Raw genomic sequence first — 19,325 nt, 5'->3', positions numbered from 1 at the left:
GAAATATTCCAGAAATGTTTTGAATAATATAATATAATTTTATTAATATCTGTTTATCATTAATAATATTTTTATTAAAGTAAGTTATGACATCACTGCTCAACGGAACTGGATAGGCGTGGCCCACTGCTGAGGGAGTTTACGATTGCACCGTATATATTATTTATTTTAGAAATGATTTATAAATAATAATAAACTACATTATTTGCCATTTTAATACCTGTAAGGATCATAGATGCTTGAATAAAAATTGAACCTCTTCAAAAATAATTAAGAAGCTTAAAAATCATTAAGTTTCCATATCTTTAAGTCTTATTAGAGAATTTTAATATTTGAATGTACTTTGGAAGCTCCTCGAAGTGGTGAAACTAATTTGTAAAGAGTGTTAGAGTGCCGGGGACTGTGTGTTGTTAATTAAATTTTATCCATGGAATAGGTATATATGACTTAAGCAAGTTTTTAATGCAGTTGCAGATGCTGTGGTTCTATGTTCAAATTCAATGAAAAAGTGTTGTAAACTGTTAGAAGTAGATACGGTACCAGGATTTAGTGAATAATTCTGCTAAGGTTTTATTAGACATCAGATTATATTTGATGCTTTCTACTTTTACCTGATACTGTTAACCTACCTCAAATACATTATTTCATAATTGTAGCGCTATTACTGCTGAATGTCAAGTACTTGTTTGTGTACTTGATTTCAAGATAGAAAAACCAGGCAGCTGTCACCCTGGGCACTGTACTCGTGTCTACCAGTTTTAAAAAATCAGGTGTATAAACTATGAAAAATTATAATAAATTTTTACTATAATAAGTTTTTAATAATAAGGATTGGAAATAATAAATAATGGTTTATTATTTTTAATTTTTACATACCAATTTTATAAACCAATGTTTTATTAATTGGAAAAAGACGTTTTTTAGATTGATTGAATCCTATTAAAAATTTTAAATAAGGCATTTTACTATGTAAAAAAAATAATTTTCCTTGTTATAACTAAAACTGTAAAACTTTTTATCTTTTTAAAGCCAATCATTTCATTTATTATTCGTTAACAGATCCCGTTGTCTACCAAAATGCATAAGTTTATTAATATTTTAATTAACTGAAAGAGAACGTAATCAGAAATAATTTTTGTTGTTATAATAATGAATGTATCACTTGTGAAAAATGATAAACGGTACAGTTTGAATTAAAATAATTTATATTTTTTGGACTATCCTGTAAACAGCTGTCTTCGTGTCGAGAGTACGAGTAATTGAAAGGAATTTGGAAAGAGTAAAAATTAGGAAAATTCTTATCGATATTTGATAGGATTATTGTTAGGTTCTTCTCTCAAATTCGTCATATTTTTTCACTTACTGTTTTGAAAATTGCAAAATGTTTTAATATTTAAATATTGCGATTGATATTAAGTTATAGCCATTGATCTGTCTAGTCACCTTCAGTGTTTATCATTCCCATACTTGATCCATGTTCAGTTTATATAATGTGTAATTTCTTATTTAAGCAATATCAGCTTTATATATATTAACTGTTAATTTAAAAAGTCAATAATCCATAAAAGAATAATTCATTATAAAACAAAAGAAAATTTTATAATTTAAAATAGTATGGAGAAAATAATAAAAGATTGTCAAATGTTGGCATGCGGTGCAAGTTAATCGACCACTTGGATCCCACAATGTTTCAAGTTGAGGGATGAACTTTGACATCTTGTAGCACTAAAATATTTTACCTGTTGAGGTTTTAAAATCTATATAAAACTTTCAACTTAGAAATGGTTTTTTCAAAGTTATACACTTAAACTGAGTCACAACTGGCAAACCACCCGTGTGCCCATCCATTTCATATCTTGTAAAAATTATCCTAAATGTATGCTAAAATATTTTGTCTATTAATTTAACCTAATTCAAGGAATAAGATTGGATCAAAATATTCTTTTCTCTAGCTAAACAACAAAGAAATGTATTTCAGAAAAATGACTATATCGGTTCCAAGATCACACTTGATGAGCTATTGATTTAACAGATTTTTTAGTTTTTCATGTGTTTTCGCCTTCTTAATTTCCTCCTTATTGTTAATTACCATGCAGTTACAGTAACTTTTTAATCTCTCAGTCATTTCAGGTGATTTGCCTTTTTTTTTTTTTTAACTTCCTGATGACTATCCATTCTTATCAAACTCAAATCTTGTAAATTAGATTCAGATCTATAAAAACTCTAAAGGGGCCCTCTCCTAAAGATTAAAGCTAATTCTAATATTATATTACTGATCAGTATCAGAAAAACTGAATGTTATTGAGATGATTATCAGTCATATGTGAAATTGTCATAATTTGAAAATTACTTTATTAAATTGTTAAACAAATTTTTTAAGTCAGTTGTGAAAAATACATTATTTTGGGTATTTGTACCTGAAATATCTTATAAATGATAAACGTTGCGAAGAGTTCACTGAGTTCAGCGTTATATCCACATTTGCTTGTCGCAAGTACTTTCGACGAACCTTACTGTCGTCGTCTTCAGGCGAGTGCATAAATTTGCCGAAAAACTTTAAAAAGAACAAATCTGAATTTTTGCTTTACGTTCGTAACAGCTTTGGTAAAGTTTTATGCGTTCTATTCTGCATCGGATTTGTTCTTTTTAAAGTTTTTCAGCAAATTTATGCACTCGCCTGAAGACGACGACAGTAAGGTTTGTCGAAAGTACTTGCGACAAGCAAATGTGGATATAACACTGAACTCAGTGAACTCTTTGCAACGTTTATACAGTGTTTGGCGTGAACATTGTCGTACTGTTACTTATAAATGATTCATAATATATGAAAAATGTGTTAAATTCAAATAAAATCTATTGGAACGTGGCAAGTGAAAGTTAAGCATTTTCCAGATAATAAAGCTTTTTTTTTTAAATAAAATTTATTTCAAATTGTTTAATCTTTCAGATCTGGACCAACATTAAAGAAAGGAAAATCTAGAATCTTTTATGGAGTCGATCAGGTACTACTTTTTTTTTTTTGATTAAATATACATACATTATTATTTACAGAAACTAATTTAGGGTATTGTAAGAATTTAAATTTTGGGCAAGAAATTAAATTTTTATATGAATTATATTTAAATTTTCTCAAAATTTCATTCTAGCAATACTGTTGTGTAAATGTTGTTGGTCTCGGTTTATCGACTGCTGGATATAACGAACAAGAGGAATATGACGAGAAGAAAGAAAATATACGTGTAGCTATTTCAGGTGAGACTGTTGTTTTTAAATTTTCAAAGTAAAGTAAATTTATCTAATTCATAACAATAACAACAAAATAAAAAGACTTGTACAAAATACTTTAATGATACTGAGTCCCCTTTAGTTCAATTGTCAGTTTAATATGTACACTCGAACCTGTTTTTGTGCGATTTTTTATGTGCGCAATGTGTTTTGTGCAATTATTTTTGTGCAGTATACCAATTTGATTGAAATTCATATACCGCGCACAAAAAATCACACAAAACAAATCGCACAAATAAAAAATTGCACAAATAAAAAATTGCACAAAAAAAGACCGCACAAAAACAGGTTTTAGCGTATAGCAATAATATACAGAGTAATAATACAAGGTAGCTTTCAAAAAGTCAATTAAATGTGATGAAAAAGAGAACATATATTGCATGTTTTAGCTAAACGTGTCAGGAATAGAGAAATATGTTCAAACAAATATGTACTTGCTGAAAATATGTACTTTGCCAAAAGATGATAACAGTTATTAGTCACTGAAGGTTGTGTTAATGAGACATCGTAAAACAGTGTTTGGTATGTTTCTGGAAGAACAACATGCAAATATCAAATTTTGTGTTATTGGGGAAAAAACCTTCTGAGATTTTGAAGATACTTCAGGACACCTATGTTGAACCTTCCACAAAACATTTTTAAGTTTATGACTGGCAAAAATGCTTTCATAGGGGACAAGAAAGTATTGCTTTTGATTTGCAAAGTGGTCATCTGTTGACATCAATGTCCAAGGAGAAAGTGTCGATTGTACATGAGATTGTGAAATCAGACAGACAGCAGTCAATTGAGCAGATTGCCAAGACAGCAGGAATTTCAGTTGGAAGATGTCATTCCATCCTGCATGATCAATTGAACATGCATCATGTTTGCCAACACACGGTGCATGAATACTTGTGGCGGATCTCATGTGATTTCTATCTCTTCTCCTGGTACCTTCAATACTTTGTATCTGGTACTCTTCCCCCAGTTTACCTACCTTCTTGAAAGATGCCATCAAGGGATGCAACTTCAAGAGTGCGGATGAGGTTATACAGAGTGTGACATCTGCATTGCAAGCACTGTCACGAGACGACTTTCAAGAATATTTTCAGCAGCTATACCAGCATTGGCAAAAGTGTGTGATTGCCAAAGGACAATACTTTGAAGGTCACATTGCTTGATTTGACAAAATGTACATATATTTTTGAGTAATAAACCAATTCTGAGAACATTTTGAAGCTATCTTGTAAAAGCCTCTCCCTGCTAAATTATTTCAAAAACAAATACGGCAATCAATCACTATAGACCTTTTGCTGATGTATACTATGTTGGGCATGCACTCGATGATGATGCAAATTTTTGCCAGCTATAGCCCTTCTATCAGAGAAGGCTGTTGTAATCTCAACTTCTAATGAAAATAGGACAACATTTGCCAATTACAAAGTTGTAAGACATGAAATGTTACATACTACTATGTTTTAGTGCATCTCAAAATATCCATTGGAACCTGGAACAGGCTGTCATATACACGTATGACAGGTAAATGTATTGCTGCGCAACACCCAAGGAGTAGCACAAATGTAATGCAGGAGTGTTTGAATTTATAGTGAGGTTTAAGTTAGCTGTGATATGGTGATTAGGTTGGCACTGTTTTATTTTAACAGCATTTGATATTTTCTATCATATTGGATCATTTTGCTTATTGATATCACTGCAGATGCATTTGCAGGAACTGTGAGTTTGAGTCCTGCTTCAGGATGATTTTTTTTCTTCCAGAAAAATTCTAAATTTAAATTAATTTATTAATTATTAAATGTATTATGAGATGGTGACCTGATTACCTATCTCTTCTCAAATTACTTTAAACCCAATAACTAATTAATCATATTATAGCTGAAAATAATTCAGCATGCTGTTTAGCTTGCATTAAACATTTTGGGCTAGTAGGTGTAATGTTAATACCAGAAGCTATTCTAAATTTCTAACAATTGTACAAAGTTTATTGACGCAAATTGAGAGTTTTATTTTCTGATCTACTTTCTCACCTAATTTAAAAAACATTCTTATTAAAACATGAGTTATTCAAGAGAGATTTACCATGCAAGCTTAACATTTTAAATTTCTGCTCTACTTTGTAAACATTTTGATCAAACATATGGAACATAATGAAATTTTTTAGTCTATTAATTGTCATTTGTATCTTGATAATAAATTTTTAAAAATGTTACTGTTATAAAAACTAACAGAGATTGAAAAGTTTTTACTTTTCTAATATTTACATAGAGAAAAATTTTATCTTTCAGTGTAAGCATACATTTTATCTTTGGAAAATTGCCTAGTTCAGTTTATTATGATGTCTTGCCTTTTAGATCTAACTATAAAATGTAAATTAAGTAAAATTAATATATTTTTAAAACTATTGAGATTGTTTACTTAGTAAAGGGATCATGGCTTTATTATTTTTTAGAATATAATTTTAAATTACTTAATTTGTTTAGAGTGCATAATATTTAATGTAACATAAATAAATTGTTTTGCTTTAATCAGAAAAAAATTTAGTAATAAATAATATTGAACTGATGTTCTAATTTTTATTATGATTGTAATGAAGTTACATTTTATTTTTTACAGTTGGAACAAAGCAGCTGCGAGAATGTGGTGCAGTTGAAATTGACGTCGATACATGTGACGATGCAGAAGGTTAGCATAATTTTTTAAATGTAGATACGTAGAAATTATAATTAAAAGAATCTATAAACTTGACTATTTAACTGTTTTCAAATAAGAACATTTTATAAAAATTAAGAAAAAAATTACATATTTCTTTGTCAAATGATTGTTAAAAAAAACACTGGTCATGAAATAAGATTTTTCTGTTTCCAGACTGTCTGAACGTTAATTATTAAACACTTGTCTATAGTCTTTTTATCATTAATGGAATGAACAGAGATGAACTAGTTATTATTTCTAAAATGAAAACATAATAAATATTAAATGTAATTACAGTAGTTATTAAAAAGAGAGAAGTTATTTTATCAGCACAAATTTATTTAAGATGAACATTTTTAATGGTTTTAATTGACAATTATAGGACTTTACACAAATTGGAATTTTCATTTTAGAACTAATAATTTTTAGAATTTATCATGTACTGTATGATTAATTCTAAAAATTAATTACAAAAAATAATGAATCATGTACTGAAATTAACTAAAATGTTATTGTGATATTTGTTTTTATATATTTAATTAGTCAAATTATGGCCCTATAAATCCAGTGTTATCATTTGATTAAGATTATATAAGTTTGTATATTGTATATAAGTTAAAAAAATTAATTCAGAGTAATTTTTTTTAATGTAGGAATTATTATATAATCGCGTAAAAATTATCATCTTGTAGTGACGAATTCTGATGATAAAAAATTTATTAGCTTATATTATTTTTTTATCTTAAGATTATTGTTAATATAATATAGTAATTTTGACTTTTGTGCCAAGGTTTGCTAGAATGCATGATTGAATGTGAAGTGTTGAGGCACAAACACAGTAATGACATGACACAGAGTCTTTAATCTCTATTGTATTTGGTATTCTTACCATCCTTAATGGACCTACATTATGCCTGTTGCTGAGAAAAGATCCCATCTTGTACAGTTGCTGATGCAAGTACAGTACTCAATGTTTTCTGATTGGGAACTGGCCTATTGGGAAAATGCTTCCAGTACATTTGTTGCTGTTCCACAGCAGTGTACAGGGCAATTTCATCTGGCAGCTCCTTACACGAAATGCGTATTGGCCTTCTTGGCATTGAAATAATGATCGATCTCTTCAGATGTCGAGGTCACAAATGGCCACATGTTTGAAAAACACGCTTCTATTCACTTGCTGGAAAGTACTTTCTACTTCACTGTTCCAATTTGACCACACATTCAATGACAAGAAATGTTTGCTTTGTTGTGTTCTTCCATCCCTTAAAGTTTTGCCCATCTTTTTTTAAAACACCCTGTATATTTTAGATTGCATCATATTGTTTTATTACGTAATTTTAAAATATCTATACAGATGAAGCTATATAAGCCAACTCATATATATCAACATAGTGAATATGTGTATTTTATGATGTAGCTTTTAATATCATGTGTATTTTGTTCATAATGTTATTATTATGAATTTTTTGATGCTGTGTAATGTATTATTTATAAACTTAGAATTTTCATAATTAATCATAGCATCATAATTTTTATTTAGCTGCTTCTGAAGGTGGACACCTAGGTTTATTTTCGTATGATGAACTAAAGGCAAAATCATCGCAGAAACCAATTGTTACTTTACGACCTTTTGGAAATGAAGGGTATTGATTGTTGTTCAGTTTTAATTTATTAGGTTTCATTTACAAAATTATTTTGTAGAAATTTTATTAAATAAACAGCTTTATTATTTCTCTGTTAGCTTAGATAAATGGAAAATTGGTATGGTAAAAGCAGAAGGACAGAATATTGCTAGACGATTAATGGAAACTCCTGCTAATATTATGACTCCAACAAGATTTGCAGAAATAGCTCATAATCTATTGACTCCATTAGGAGTTCAAGTTATTATCAGGTATATTTTGGGACTTTTGTAAATTATATACTTTGTTTTTAATCACTGAATTAATTTTTATTTGTTACATTCAGAGATAAAGCTTGGGCTGAATCTCAGAAAATGGGCTCCTATTTAAGTGTCGCTAAAGGATCAGATGAACCACCAAAATTTGTTGAACTAAGCTATGATGGAGCTGGACCTGGTGTTAAACATTTGGCATTAGTTGGAAAAGGCATTACTTTCGACAGGTATGTAATTTTTACAAGAAAAGTATTGGATACATTATCATAAATATTGAATAATCAAAAATGTAGCATATAATACAAAGTATAAGTATATTTACATGTAAATATACTTATACTTTGTTGTTCACAAATGATTATATAAAAACAAATTCAAATTGTCTCAGTAAGAGATACCCAAAAACCTTAATGTTTTTAATCTTTAAAATTTTCTCTTCAGTGATTTTTCAAGTTAACATTAGAATCTGAAGCCAAACAGTACATATCAATTTTAATAAATTTAGTAAAGGTATTTTGAATGAGTTGCATTTAAATGAAAATTAAAGAAGTAAAAATTGTTTCTAAAATAAGAAGGGCGTAAGTTGTTGAATAATTCAGAAACATCCAAAAAATTTGAAAACACAAATGGCATTCTACACAATGTGTACAATTTTGCATATACACTTCTATGAAAAAATTTAGTAAATTTTATTAGTACCGTATTTCTTATAATAATTGCCCATTTAAATATTCTTGTAATGATGTAATGTTGTTGTGAGGTCAATTGCAATGATTGACCAAAATGCAGGAATGTTAACGTGTTTGATATTATTAAATAATCGACTACCGATACAATATTTTTCAATACCGAAGTCAGATAAATGAATACTGGCTAATATCTTTATCGGCATTCACTATTACTGATATCAAGAATTATCAAAAATGATGAAGTTAATTAAGGCTACTCAAGTACTTTCAAATTATTTTCTACATATTTGTCACAGTATTCCAATTTAACTAGTCTCGCATCTGTTTTGGAATCATGCTTTTATCTTTCTTACAATGTCAATATTTTTTGCTCCAATAATTGCTCATCAAAAATGAAAAAAATTGCCAAGTGGATGATTATTACAGAAAATATAGTAATTAGGCTTGATTATTTATTTTTTCTATGTTATCAGTATGTTGAAGATACTTCAACTTTTGTAAATTTTAATAACTGTAATACTCAAATGCCACTCAACTTATTTTGAAATTGACTGTAAACCAATTTTTCATATCTTTTGAAGCGGAATTATTTTGCTCTTTATGCACTACGTAATATTTGAGATGAAAGAAGCATATAAATTTAAGTTTATAGCATATATATATATATATATATATATATATAGCATATAAATTTAGTTGAAAGATGTTTATTTTAATCATTTGCCAACTGCAAATATAAAAAATATAAATCCTGTTAAAAATTTTTTTGACACTGTTGCTTTTTACAAACTTTGTTTCATTTCTCTCAATTACAATATTCTATGTTCATCTCAGTTATTTGTTTTAGTCATGAGAATATTAAGTAAAAATAAAAATTTGGCTGGTGGCATTTACATTAAAATATAAAATACATAAATATGTTGAAGTTATAAAATGCCTTCATTTTCTGTCATTCACAACCATTTTTTATGTTGTGAATATTCAGATTTTCCAATAATGTATATTTATGTCTGTTCTCTAATCTGTTTGCTTGCTTACTTTTTCTTTTCATCTTGTTTGCCATTGCTCTTGATAATACTACTGCACAGTAAGAATTTCTCAGCTAACTGATTGATAACTATTTACTGGGATATGGAAAGTACTGATATTGTCAATATTGGTAAATTACTGATGGAAATTCTCAAATCATCAATTTTTTTTGTTGCAGTTTTTTTTCTTTGGTGGAAGATACTGAGGAGAAGTCTTTTGTGGATACCATTTTCTGTTAAAAATACTCAAATTTTTATCCTACAATAGTTAATAGATTAATATGATAATAATAACGACTAGTATTCACATCGATTTAACTAAATAGCAAATATAATACAAAAAAAGCTTGCACACAAAAACACAAAGTACTACACATCCAGGACCCATAGTACAAATATACATCTTGGATGATCATAGAAAAACAACACAACAGACCAGATATCACAAAATCACACACATATATATATATATATATATATATATATATATATCATGAATATCACTATTCCAAACACGCACAACATACAAAATACATACACAGAAAAAATTAGTAAATATGCTGTACTCACCATGAAATAAAGTGTCTGTGGAGAATGGATAAGGTAGCTATTGTGCTAGTAGTTTTTTGTAGCAGAGATGTCATACCACATCTATTACACAAAACTCTTGAAGCGTTAGAGGTTCTTAACAGTACGTACATCACACTTCAGAAGGCTGCCATATTAAACACGTCACATAGTCAAGAAATTCTTAAACACAGACACATACATGACTAACATGTAAAAAAGGGGGGAAAAATGTTTTCTGTATTTATGTCTTGACTTCAGTCGGGCTATGCCAGACTGATATAGCTGGCATAGCCCGACTGGATAACTGGTGTAGGAAACACTATGAACACCATAACAATAATAACTAACAACAAAAAGAAAATGAATCTTTCAGAGTAACACAGAAAAATTTAGAAAATTGATACTGATGTTTTAGTAATAGTATTACCTATATTTAAATACCAGTTTTTACAGTCTACTATTCACTTCATAAAAGTAACTCGTGTAATTCAGCAAGCATACTTATTTATTAGATTAGATTAAATTTATTCCACATATCTGTAGTTTAAATGGTAACTTGTGCAACTGGCCTTTAGTGTTTGATTTCTAAAAACGATATTTTGTTTATTCTAGTGGTGGAATTTCCATTAAGCCCTCTTTACATATGGACTTAATGCGTGCCGACATGGGTGGTGCAGCTTGTATAATTGGAGCAGTTTATGCCGTCGCTAGTCTTAAGATTCCTATAAATATAGTTGGTATGTACAGTACTTTAAAACTAGTATCATATATATTTCATTGTCACTTATTAAATTATTAAATACTGTTAAAAATATCTTGAAAATAGGATTAATGCCACTTTGTGAAAATTTGCCAAGTGGACACGCTAATAAACCCGGAGATGTAGTGACAGCAATGAATGGGAAAACAATTCAAGTAAATAAAATTTTATGATCTAAAAAAATCTGTAAAAATTTTATATTTCTTTAACTTAATTTCTATTTGCTTTAAAAACATCGACAAAAGAAATTCATTTAAATTTTTAATTTTTACATAATAAATTATGTAAAAATTAAAAATTTAGATAAAAGATGATAAATCCTATAAAAGGGATTTTAAAATAATATAATTACATATTTTAAATATTGATTTGTTTTTATATTACTAACACCTTACTAAATTACATGTTTATTAATGATTAATTAATTTTACTATATTAAATTAATGATTAAATGAATTATTGTTTTGTATGACATGTTATCTTTCATTGATAATTCTCAATAGATAGTCATAGTGATGTTAGTCTAGCATTATTATTATAAATATTTAGAGTTTTAAAATAACTTTTCAGTTAATTACTAGACATATCATGCTAATATGGCAGGTTAGATTTCAGATATTCATCACAAAATACCTTAAAGCAGAATGCACCAATTTATTTTTTCACTTGTCAGTGCATGTCAAAGCCAAAAAAAGCACTTATACACTATCATTTATTAAGTGAACAATAATGCTGAGCCAAAAAACACCATGCAAAAGTAAAAATAAGTTTATTAATTTTGTCAAATCTCAGTAAAAACATTCTTGTAGGTGGATAATACTGATGCAGAAGGACGTCTAATATTGGCAGATGCTCTGTGTTACGCCCACACGTTTAATCCACAAATGATAATAGATCTTGCAACATTAACAGGTAATTTCACACATTTTAATAATTAATATCAACTAGCTTTTGAAATCACTTTACATACATTAATGAGTTTTATGTAAGAATGAATCTTTAATAGTTAAATTTTTATTTATTGTTTTCTGTGTGGTTTTAATTATGTATATTATCCTTAATTGTATAAATTACAACTGACGCTTTCTTGCTTATTAATTAGGTGCTATGGACGTTGCCCTTGGATCTGGAGCTACTGGTGTTTTTACAAATTCTACAAAAATGTGGGAAATTATTCATGAGGTAATTTGTATTCTAAAATATCTTCTTATAGTTAAAGCTTTCTTAAATAGATTAAGAAAGTTAAAGTTTGAATACAGAATATGATACATTGTTCATTTTGTCAATAGATGATCAGCATGTTAGATTTTACTAGGCCGAATTTAAAGTTTTTAAAAAGCTGTTACTTTGCTGGCTGTTATATACAACAGAGAGAAAATACAGCAATTGGTCAAAAAATGACCTCAAAATTTTACATTTCTTGGACTTGGGACCTTGAAACATCGACAAATGCAAAAAAATTCAGGGATTTTTTCCCCCGTATGTATGGATGTTAGTGTGTTAGGTACACTACTTTGTTTACCCACTTTGAAACTTAATAACTCTTGTGTCGTATGTCAGAAATTTCTGAAACTTTTCAGCGAGGTTTGTGTATTAGTTGGAGTGATGCTATTAAATTTTGGTGGTTAAAGGTTGAGGGGTCATGCATCATATCGTGAGTAGGGTTGGACTTAATGAAGAGTTTATTTGTTACTAGCATTTACAATTTTATTATAAAACTTATAAAAAAAATCCAATAAAATCTGATTTATTCCGTTAAAACCTGACTGTGCTTAATGCTCTTCTATATCGATATAATTTTATAAATTTTTTAAATGATGATTAACTTCATATTAAAACCTTAAAAATTAACATTTTCTTATGAATACAGTCAATCTCTGGTAGGAAAATATGACAGTTATTAAGAGTGATGTTTGAAATGTGGTATAAAAGTAGCAGAAATATATGAAGTGTCCTTCCTTGCTAGAAAAATCTGAAAACAGAAATGTCAAGGAATTTTATATAATAGTCAGGGAAACTCTTATATTTATTGTAAAGTCGGGGAATTTGTTCATTTTTCTGGAAATTTACAAATACTAGATTTGTAGTTCAGAACAAAGGAAATTTTTATAGCAAAAAATGTTTTAAATTAAGTAGCTGTATGTGTATGTGAGACTGCTAACAATGTTGTTTGAGGAATTCACACAAGATGTAAACAGTAAAAAAGTTTTATTGTTTGACATAAGAACAAATACACAGGAGCAAGAACATGTATACCTTGCCTCGCGTCAAGGAGGAAAAAAGAGAGGGTTCGAGGGTTGCATGCAATGTCGTCACAAAAAGTTCACCAATTAGAGGTGGCTGTACCTATTATGTGAACAACTCCAAGCAGCGGACTACTGTAATAATTTTGTTTTTTATGTTAAGTGCATGAACGCAGAATATAGAGACTTGGCCATTGATATTATTGTTTTTTGTGAACATGGAATACGAAAATGAAACTTAATCAATTGAATTTAATGACAGCCATATTTTACACAATTTTAAAATGCAAATAATAATTTTATGATTAATTAATTAATAATAATTGATTTAATAGATTTTATGTGAAATTATTTGTTTTTCACTTAATATAAAGCTCTGTTACTCATCAGTTTATAATACTAAAATAGTAAGTTTACTGGAAAATATGTTGGGAAAGTCAGGGAATTTAAGAGTTGAGTAAAAAAGAAAAAACTCTGTATTAGGTCTTACATAAATAATACATCATCAAATATTTATTAACTTCACAGTTATAAAACATAATGTACGTACAACTACTAGACAAAAAATTAGAATATTCACCTAACTGAAAGTTTAGTGTACATTTTCTCATGAACAACACAGAGTATGAAACTTTTTTCACCCTACATAAACAATGTTTATGTATATTTATTATACCAATTAATTAATCAGACAAATTACTCAAACGTTTTTTTGTTACAAATGGAAATGAAAGACAAAAAAAACAGAATAACAAGAAAAAAACTTAAGACTCGCGAACCAATTATCTGGTGTGAATCACGTTTAAGTGATGAACGTTTTTGTTATCCCTTCTGGGCATTTCTTCTGGTCAATTCTTATTTCAGCTAGGCTGGCCATTGACATTTGAAAATAAATTGAATGGTACGGATTTCAAATAAGGTATACGTATGCGTTCTCTGTAAGATGATTAAAAAAGGTCAAACATTAAGTTGTATTGGAACACAGAGAACTACTGCGCATGCATTCGGTTCAAAATACGATTGAAAATTAAATGTTTTTGTCAAGTATAGCCTGCCATGCCATCGACAGACACATCTCCTCCTTAAAATTAATGCACGTGGTTCTGCTGCAGGCTTTAAAGATTTTGATGGTCTCTAACCATTTGAGGTATTCTGTGTGTGAGGTGGTAAGGATAATTCTGGCTCGGGAGAAGTGCACCATAATATCTGGGTCTGTTGCGTAAGTGGAGAGAGCAGTCGTACTTCTACTATGCCGTATGTCAGATTTACGTTCTTGTAATCTGACCTCCATTGAACGTTTAGTTGAGCCAACATAAACCATTTCCCTATCATACCTGTTGTCTCTGATAGGGACGTTATAAACATCAGGTGGTCTGTTGGGGTTAGGAGGGTCTTTTTCATTGCGCAGTATGTTGAAAATGGATGGGCACCGCCTGTAGACAATACTGACCCAACATCTCTTGGCAATTGTGCTATACACTATTTTAAATGGGGTTAAAAGTGATGGGATCCTTTCCTTATCCTCTTCCTGTTTATCTCTCGATATTTCCGTGGAACTGGTGTATGCTTCTTGTGTACGTCTGTAGTGCTCCCATAATTTTTGTACAAGGTGGATGTAACCATGCGCTCTGGCTATCTCTTCTACAAGTTTTAATTCTTGTGCTAGTGCTTGTGGAGTTAAATAGTGCATGTAGGCTCTTCTAACCAAGGCTCTGAATGCTGCTATCTTGTATGGAAAAGGATCACATGATCCAATCAGAATATAAGTGGAGATAGCACACTGTTTACAATAAACGGACGTGGATATATCCACAACATATTATCTTGCTATACTTGACAAAGACATTTAATTTTCAATCGTATTTTGAACCGAATGCATGCGCAGTAGTTCTCTGCGTTCCAACTCAACTTAATGTTTGACCTTTTTAATCATCTTACAGAGAACGCATGCGCATACCTTATTTGAAATCCATACCATTCAATTTATTTTCAAATGTCAATGGCCAGCCTACCTAGTTGAAATAGGAATTGACCAGAAGTGCCCAGAAGGGGTAACGAAAATGTTCATCACTTAAACGTTATTCACACTGGGTAATTGGTTTGTGAGTTGTAAGCTTTTTTTTGTTATTCTATTCTTTTGTCATTGCATTTCCATTTGTAACAAAAAAACGTTTGAGTAATTTGTCTGATTAATTAATTGGTATAATAAATATACATAAACATTGTTTATGTAGGGTGAAAAAAGTTTCATACTCTGTGTTGTTCCTGAGAAAATGTACACTAAACTTTCAGTTAGGTGAATATTCTAACTTTTTGTCTAGGAGTTGTATAATGTGAGTATGCATGTATATTTAGTTTTTTCATATACCAGTATTTCTTGATATACAAAGAATAAGAAACCAAATACTACTAATAAATTTAAACGTTAACTGTAATTTTTAAAATTATGGCTCATCTCAGACTTTTTTTAAACAAAAGATTTTTTATCTATTTTAGCAAGGCTGTTTCAAGTAATTTTGTAACTGATTATGAACTTACATTTGTATAAACGTTATGATATCTTTTTAGCATATACTTATCCCTCTTTATGTAGATTATTTTTATGTGATTTCTAAATAACTTGTTTCTTGTACTATATGTACATCAGAGAATAGTGTTTGTTGATTTTATGTTTCCTATGCTACCTTGTCTTTACTATTTTACGTACAAATAATGTTAATGATACATGATGTTAGAGTAAATGTATTTCTTTTGTAAATTGCTTATTTTTTGTTTCATTGAGGTTGTGGATCCTATCAAGCATTTCTCTACACAATGCGTCTACTGTGTAGCACTTTATTTAGCATTTTTTTGGAGCGTGGCCACTGCACAAAAAGAGGGATAAGTGTATGTTCAAATTTGGTGCCTGAGGCAGTTGTCTGTCCATCTCATCTATTGGTACACCCTTGTATTAGTTCTAGACTTTCATTCTAAAACAAACTTATTTTATTTTTTGAAGATAAATTACAAAAATATTTTTGTAATTGTTAAGTTATATTAGTTTGCATTTAAGGAGAGTCTTGTCAGATTGCAAAGAAGTTAAAACTTTCATATTAAATTAGCAGAGGAAGTCACTTATAATATCATAAGTAACTTTATACTTGTACAAAATTAACATTTAATAAATTGATAAATATTATGGTAGATATGTGATGATCAAAAATATAAGTAAGAAATTTATAATTACTTTTATACATTCCTAAGTTTTAAATTACTATAAATATGTATGTAGAAAATTCTAAAAATTTGCTATTTATTAAGAGAACCTTGATTTTAAAATGAAATTTAACTTCAAAACATTTAACCATTTTATAAATTTTACTCAACTTTTTAGGTAATTGCCTATTTGTTTAATAGTTTTGAAAATGTTATCACCAAATTTGTTTTCATTCATTGCTACAAAACATTACAAAACATTAAAATTTAATGAATTTTTTTAGGCAGGGAAGTACACCGGAGACAGAATGTGGAGAATGCCCCTTTTCCATCATTATACTAAACAAGTGATAGAATGCCATTTAGCCGATCTCTGCAATATTGGAAAACATGGAAGATCCGGAGGATGCTGTACAGCTGCAGCCTTTTTATGGGTAATTTATTAAATGTAATTGATTTTAGCGAGATTACTTTTAATTAATTCTTCGTTATTTGAATAGGAATTTGTTACAATGCCCCAATGGATGCATTTAGATATTGCTGGTGTAATGGAAAACAAAGACGAATGCCAATATCTTTGTAAAGGTTTGGCAGGTAAGTACTAATGTCAAATATTTTACAATTGTATATGTATATATATAAACTGTAACAGTGGCAAATATTTAGTTAAATCTCAAAATGTAACCACTTACTACAGAATAATCTTTAAGTGCTCTAAATATATTCAAAATCCATTGCAATTTTTTAACACGTTCAATGACAACCACAAAAGGCAAAATTATAAAAGCTCTTGTATCAATAGATTAATTAGCAACACAATTGATTCTAATTCAGTTATCTTAGAAATAATGTAAACAGTTCACTCCGTAAGTGTGTATATTTAGAGATTTAATGCATTATTTATGACGAATCTAAAATATTTCGGCTGCGAGCAATAATTAATCAATTCTGAAATATTTCTTACAGGAAGACCAACTCGAACACTAGTGGAATTTATGTCAGCCTTAGCAAGACAGAGTTAATCATGCTTACTGGAATGATTTACTACATAAAGGCAGTTATTTTCAGTTAATTTTTGTATTGACTGTTTGTTTTGGGATTCTACTTGGTGTGATGGCTGTAATGATCAATACAGAGATACTATTTGTATCAAAAAACTGATTAAACCAAAATGTGATAAAATATTTGCTTACATTTTGATTAGTTTTATATTTTATTTATACAATGGTAACTGGTCATCTTTGTAATGTCTTCAGAAATAATTCAATTTTTTCTACTATTGCAAATGTCCTCTATAGATCCCGAAATCTGGGCGAGTGTGATCTGCAGATCGAGCAGACCAGATTTCGTGGAAGATTTTTTACTATCGGCAAAAAAGTCTTTAAAAACTGTAGTCCAAAAACCAGAACACTCGTGAGCAATTCCATAACTCCATGTACGGAAACACGGGACAGACTTACGGGTCTCGTATGCAATGCCGTACACATACCTTTAATCTCATTACAAATTTCTCACCGCACGATAACTTTTCGGGCACTCTATATTAACATTATCTATTTTGGCAATCGTTGGCGACGACGACAGATGTCACTTACACGATAAACAATTCTTTAATTAATTATTCATTTTTATGAATAAAAAGCGATAATTATGCAAAAGATTACTGCACGATAACCAGTTGAATCTAGATGATTATGTAAATGGAAGAAAGATTTACTTCATTTTTTTATTTTCAAGTATTGGATTGTGTTGAAGAATGAAATAGAATTAAACTGTTAAGTAAATGTAACTGATTACACAGCCAATTTCTTGTGAATCATGAAGTTTGCTATATAACTAGTTATGTTTGTTTAGAAGGCTCAAAGACTGCTTAATTATTAAAGATAGCATTGATTGATATTTATTACTTTAGCTATAAAAAGTATAGAAAATTCTTAGCGATGGTGTTAAACTTTGAGCAAATAGAAGTTTGTATTGGGTCACAAATTCATTTAGTATAGTATGTATTTTCAATGTTTATACATTAAAAATAGGAGAAAAATCCTACACTTTAGATGATAGCTAATGTATTTCAGTTCAGAGAATACTTCTTGAAATTCTGTAATAATCCAAAAGTTCCAAATTACCCGTTTTTTACGTGAAATAGTTATATTTTGAAATAAAAAATATACAGTCGAACCTCCAATTACAGACAACTCTTCACAGCAGAAATTTTTCAGGAAGTTTTGTATGCATTTTTTCTCAAATGAAGCTGTTTTCTCAATGGCCAGCGGTTTACATTCGAAAAATAAGCAACAGACTGGTTGTTACTGTATGTAATTATTGTAAAATTCGGGTTTATTCGTCTCCACTGCTCAAATTGAACAACGGGTATACTATGTTGACAGCTAATAACCAGGGCCGGATTTTCCTATAGGCCAACTAGGCTTCAGCCTAGGGCCTCAAGATCAAGAGGGGCCTACATTCAAATTGTTAGCAAAATTAAAATTACACTATTCTAAAAACAGTGAACACTAAAACACTGAACCGAAAATAAGGAGAAATTCTACGCATATGACTAATAAACAAACTTAAAAATGGGAGGTGAAAGGGCCTCATAAGTGGAATAGCCTAGGGCCTCTTTTCATCTAAATCTGGCCCTGCTAATAACACAAATTTTTAATATCAGTATTAATTTTTTTCTTGTTTTAAAGCGTTATACACTTGTAATGGTAAACTTGTAGAATCTAGCATTAGTCTGCGTGCATCAAGAGGACTATTTCCATGTCCATCATGGGTATCTAATCGGTACTCGAATCCAGATTCTTCTGGCGGGTATACTGGCTAACATGCCAGTATACCCGCTTTGGAAGCCACTATTTATACATAACGGTACACGTACATCAAATTGATCAGGTATAAATATGAGTAAATGCAATTGTTTATTAAGGTATTTTCGAGAATTTACACGGAAGAAATTGAACAAATTCT

General features: G+C 29.5%; 1 protein-coding gene across 2 annotated transcripts in view; it reads left to right on the top strand.

The window, feature by feature from the left end:
- The window catches only part of LOC136987836 (cytosol aminopeptidase-like), a 29,949-nt gene extending 12,412 nt beyond the window's left edge, over window positions 1-17,537 (top strand). For both annotated transcript variants that reach the window (XM_067285583.1, XM_067285582.1), the window contains exons 3-15: window positions 2,948-3,002; window positions 3,147-3,252; window positions 5,896-5,964; window positions 7,514-7,616; window positions 7,715-7,867; window positions 7,942-8,097; window positions 10,770-10,894; window positions 10,984-11,072; window positions 11,727-11,829; window positions 12,020-12,099; window positions 16,640-16,789; window positions 16,856-16,949; window positions 17,322-17,537. In XM_067285583.1, the coding sequence (XP_067141684.1) occupies window positions 2,948-3,002; window positions 3,147-3,252; window positions 5,896-5,964; window positions 7,514-7,616; window positions 7,715-7,867; window positions 7,942-8,097; window positions 10,770-10,894; window positions 10,984-11,072; window positions 11,727-11,829; window positions 12,020-12,099; window positions 16,640-16,789; window positions 16,856-16,949; window positions 17,322-17,377 (1,339 nt within the window). In that variant the 3' untranslated portion in view covers window positions 17,378-17,537. The remainder of the gene's footprint in view (window positions 1-2,947; window positions 3,003-3,146; window positions 3,253-5,895; window positions 5,965-7,513; window positions 7,617-7,714; window positions 7,868-7,941; window positions 8,098-10,769; window positions 10,895-10,983; window positions 11,073-11,726; window positions 11,830-12,019; window positions 12,100-16,639; window positions 16,790-16,855; window positions 16,950-17,321) is intronic.
- The last annotated feature ends 1,788 nt before the right edge of the window (window positions 17,538-19,325 follow it).

The sequence above is a fragment of the Centruroides vittatus genome, unplaced genomic scaffold, assembly GCF_030686945.1.
Source record: "Centruroides vittatus isolate TY-2023 unplaced genomic scaffold, ASM3068694v2 scaffold_2802, whole genome shotgun sequence".
Classification (NCBI taxonomy): Eukaryota; Metazoa; Arthropoda; class Arachnida; order Scorpiones; family Buthidae; genus Centruroides; species Centruroides vittatus.
This window is presented reverse-complemented; position numbering and strand designations above follow the sequence as displayed.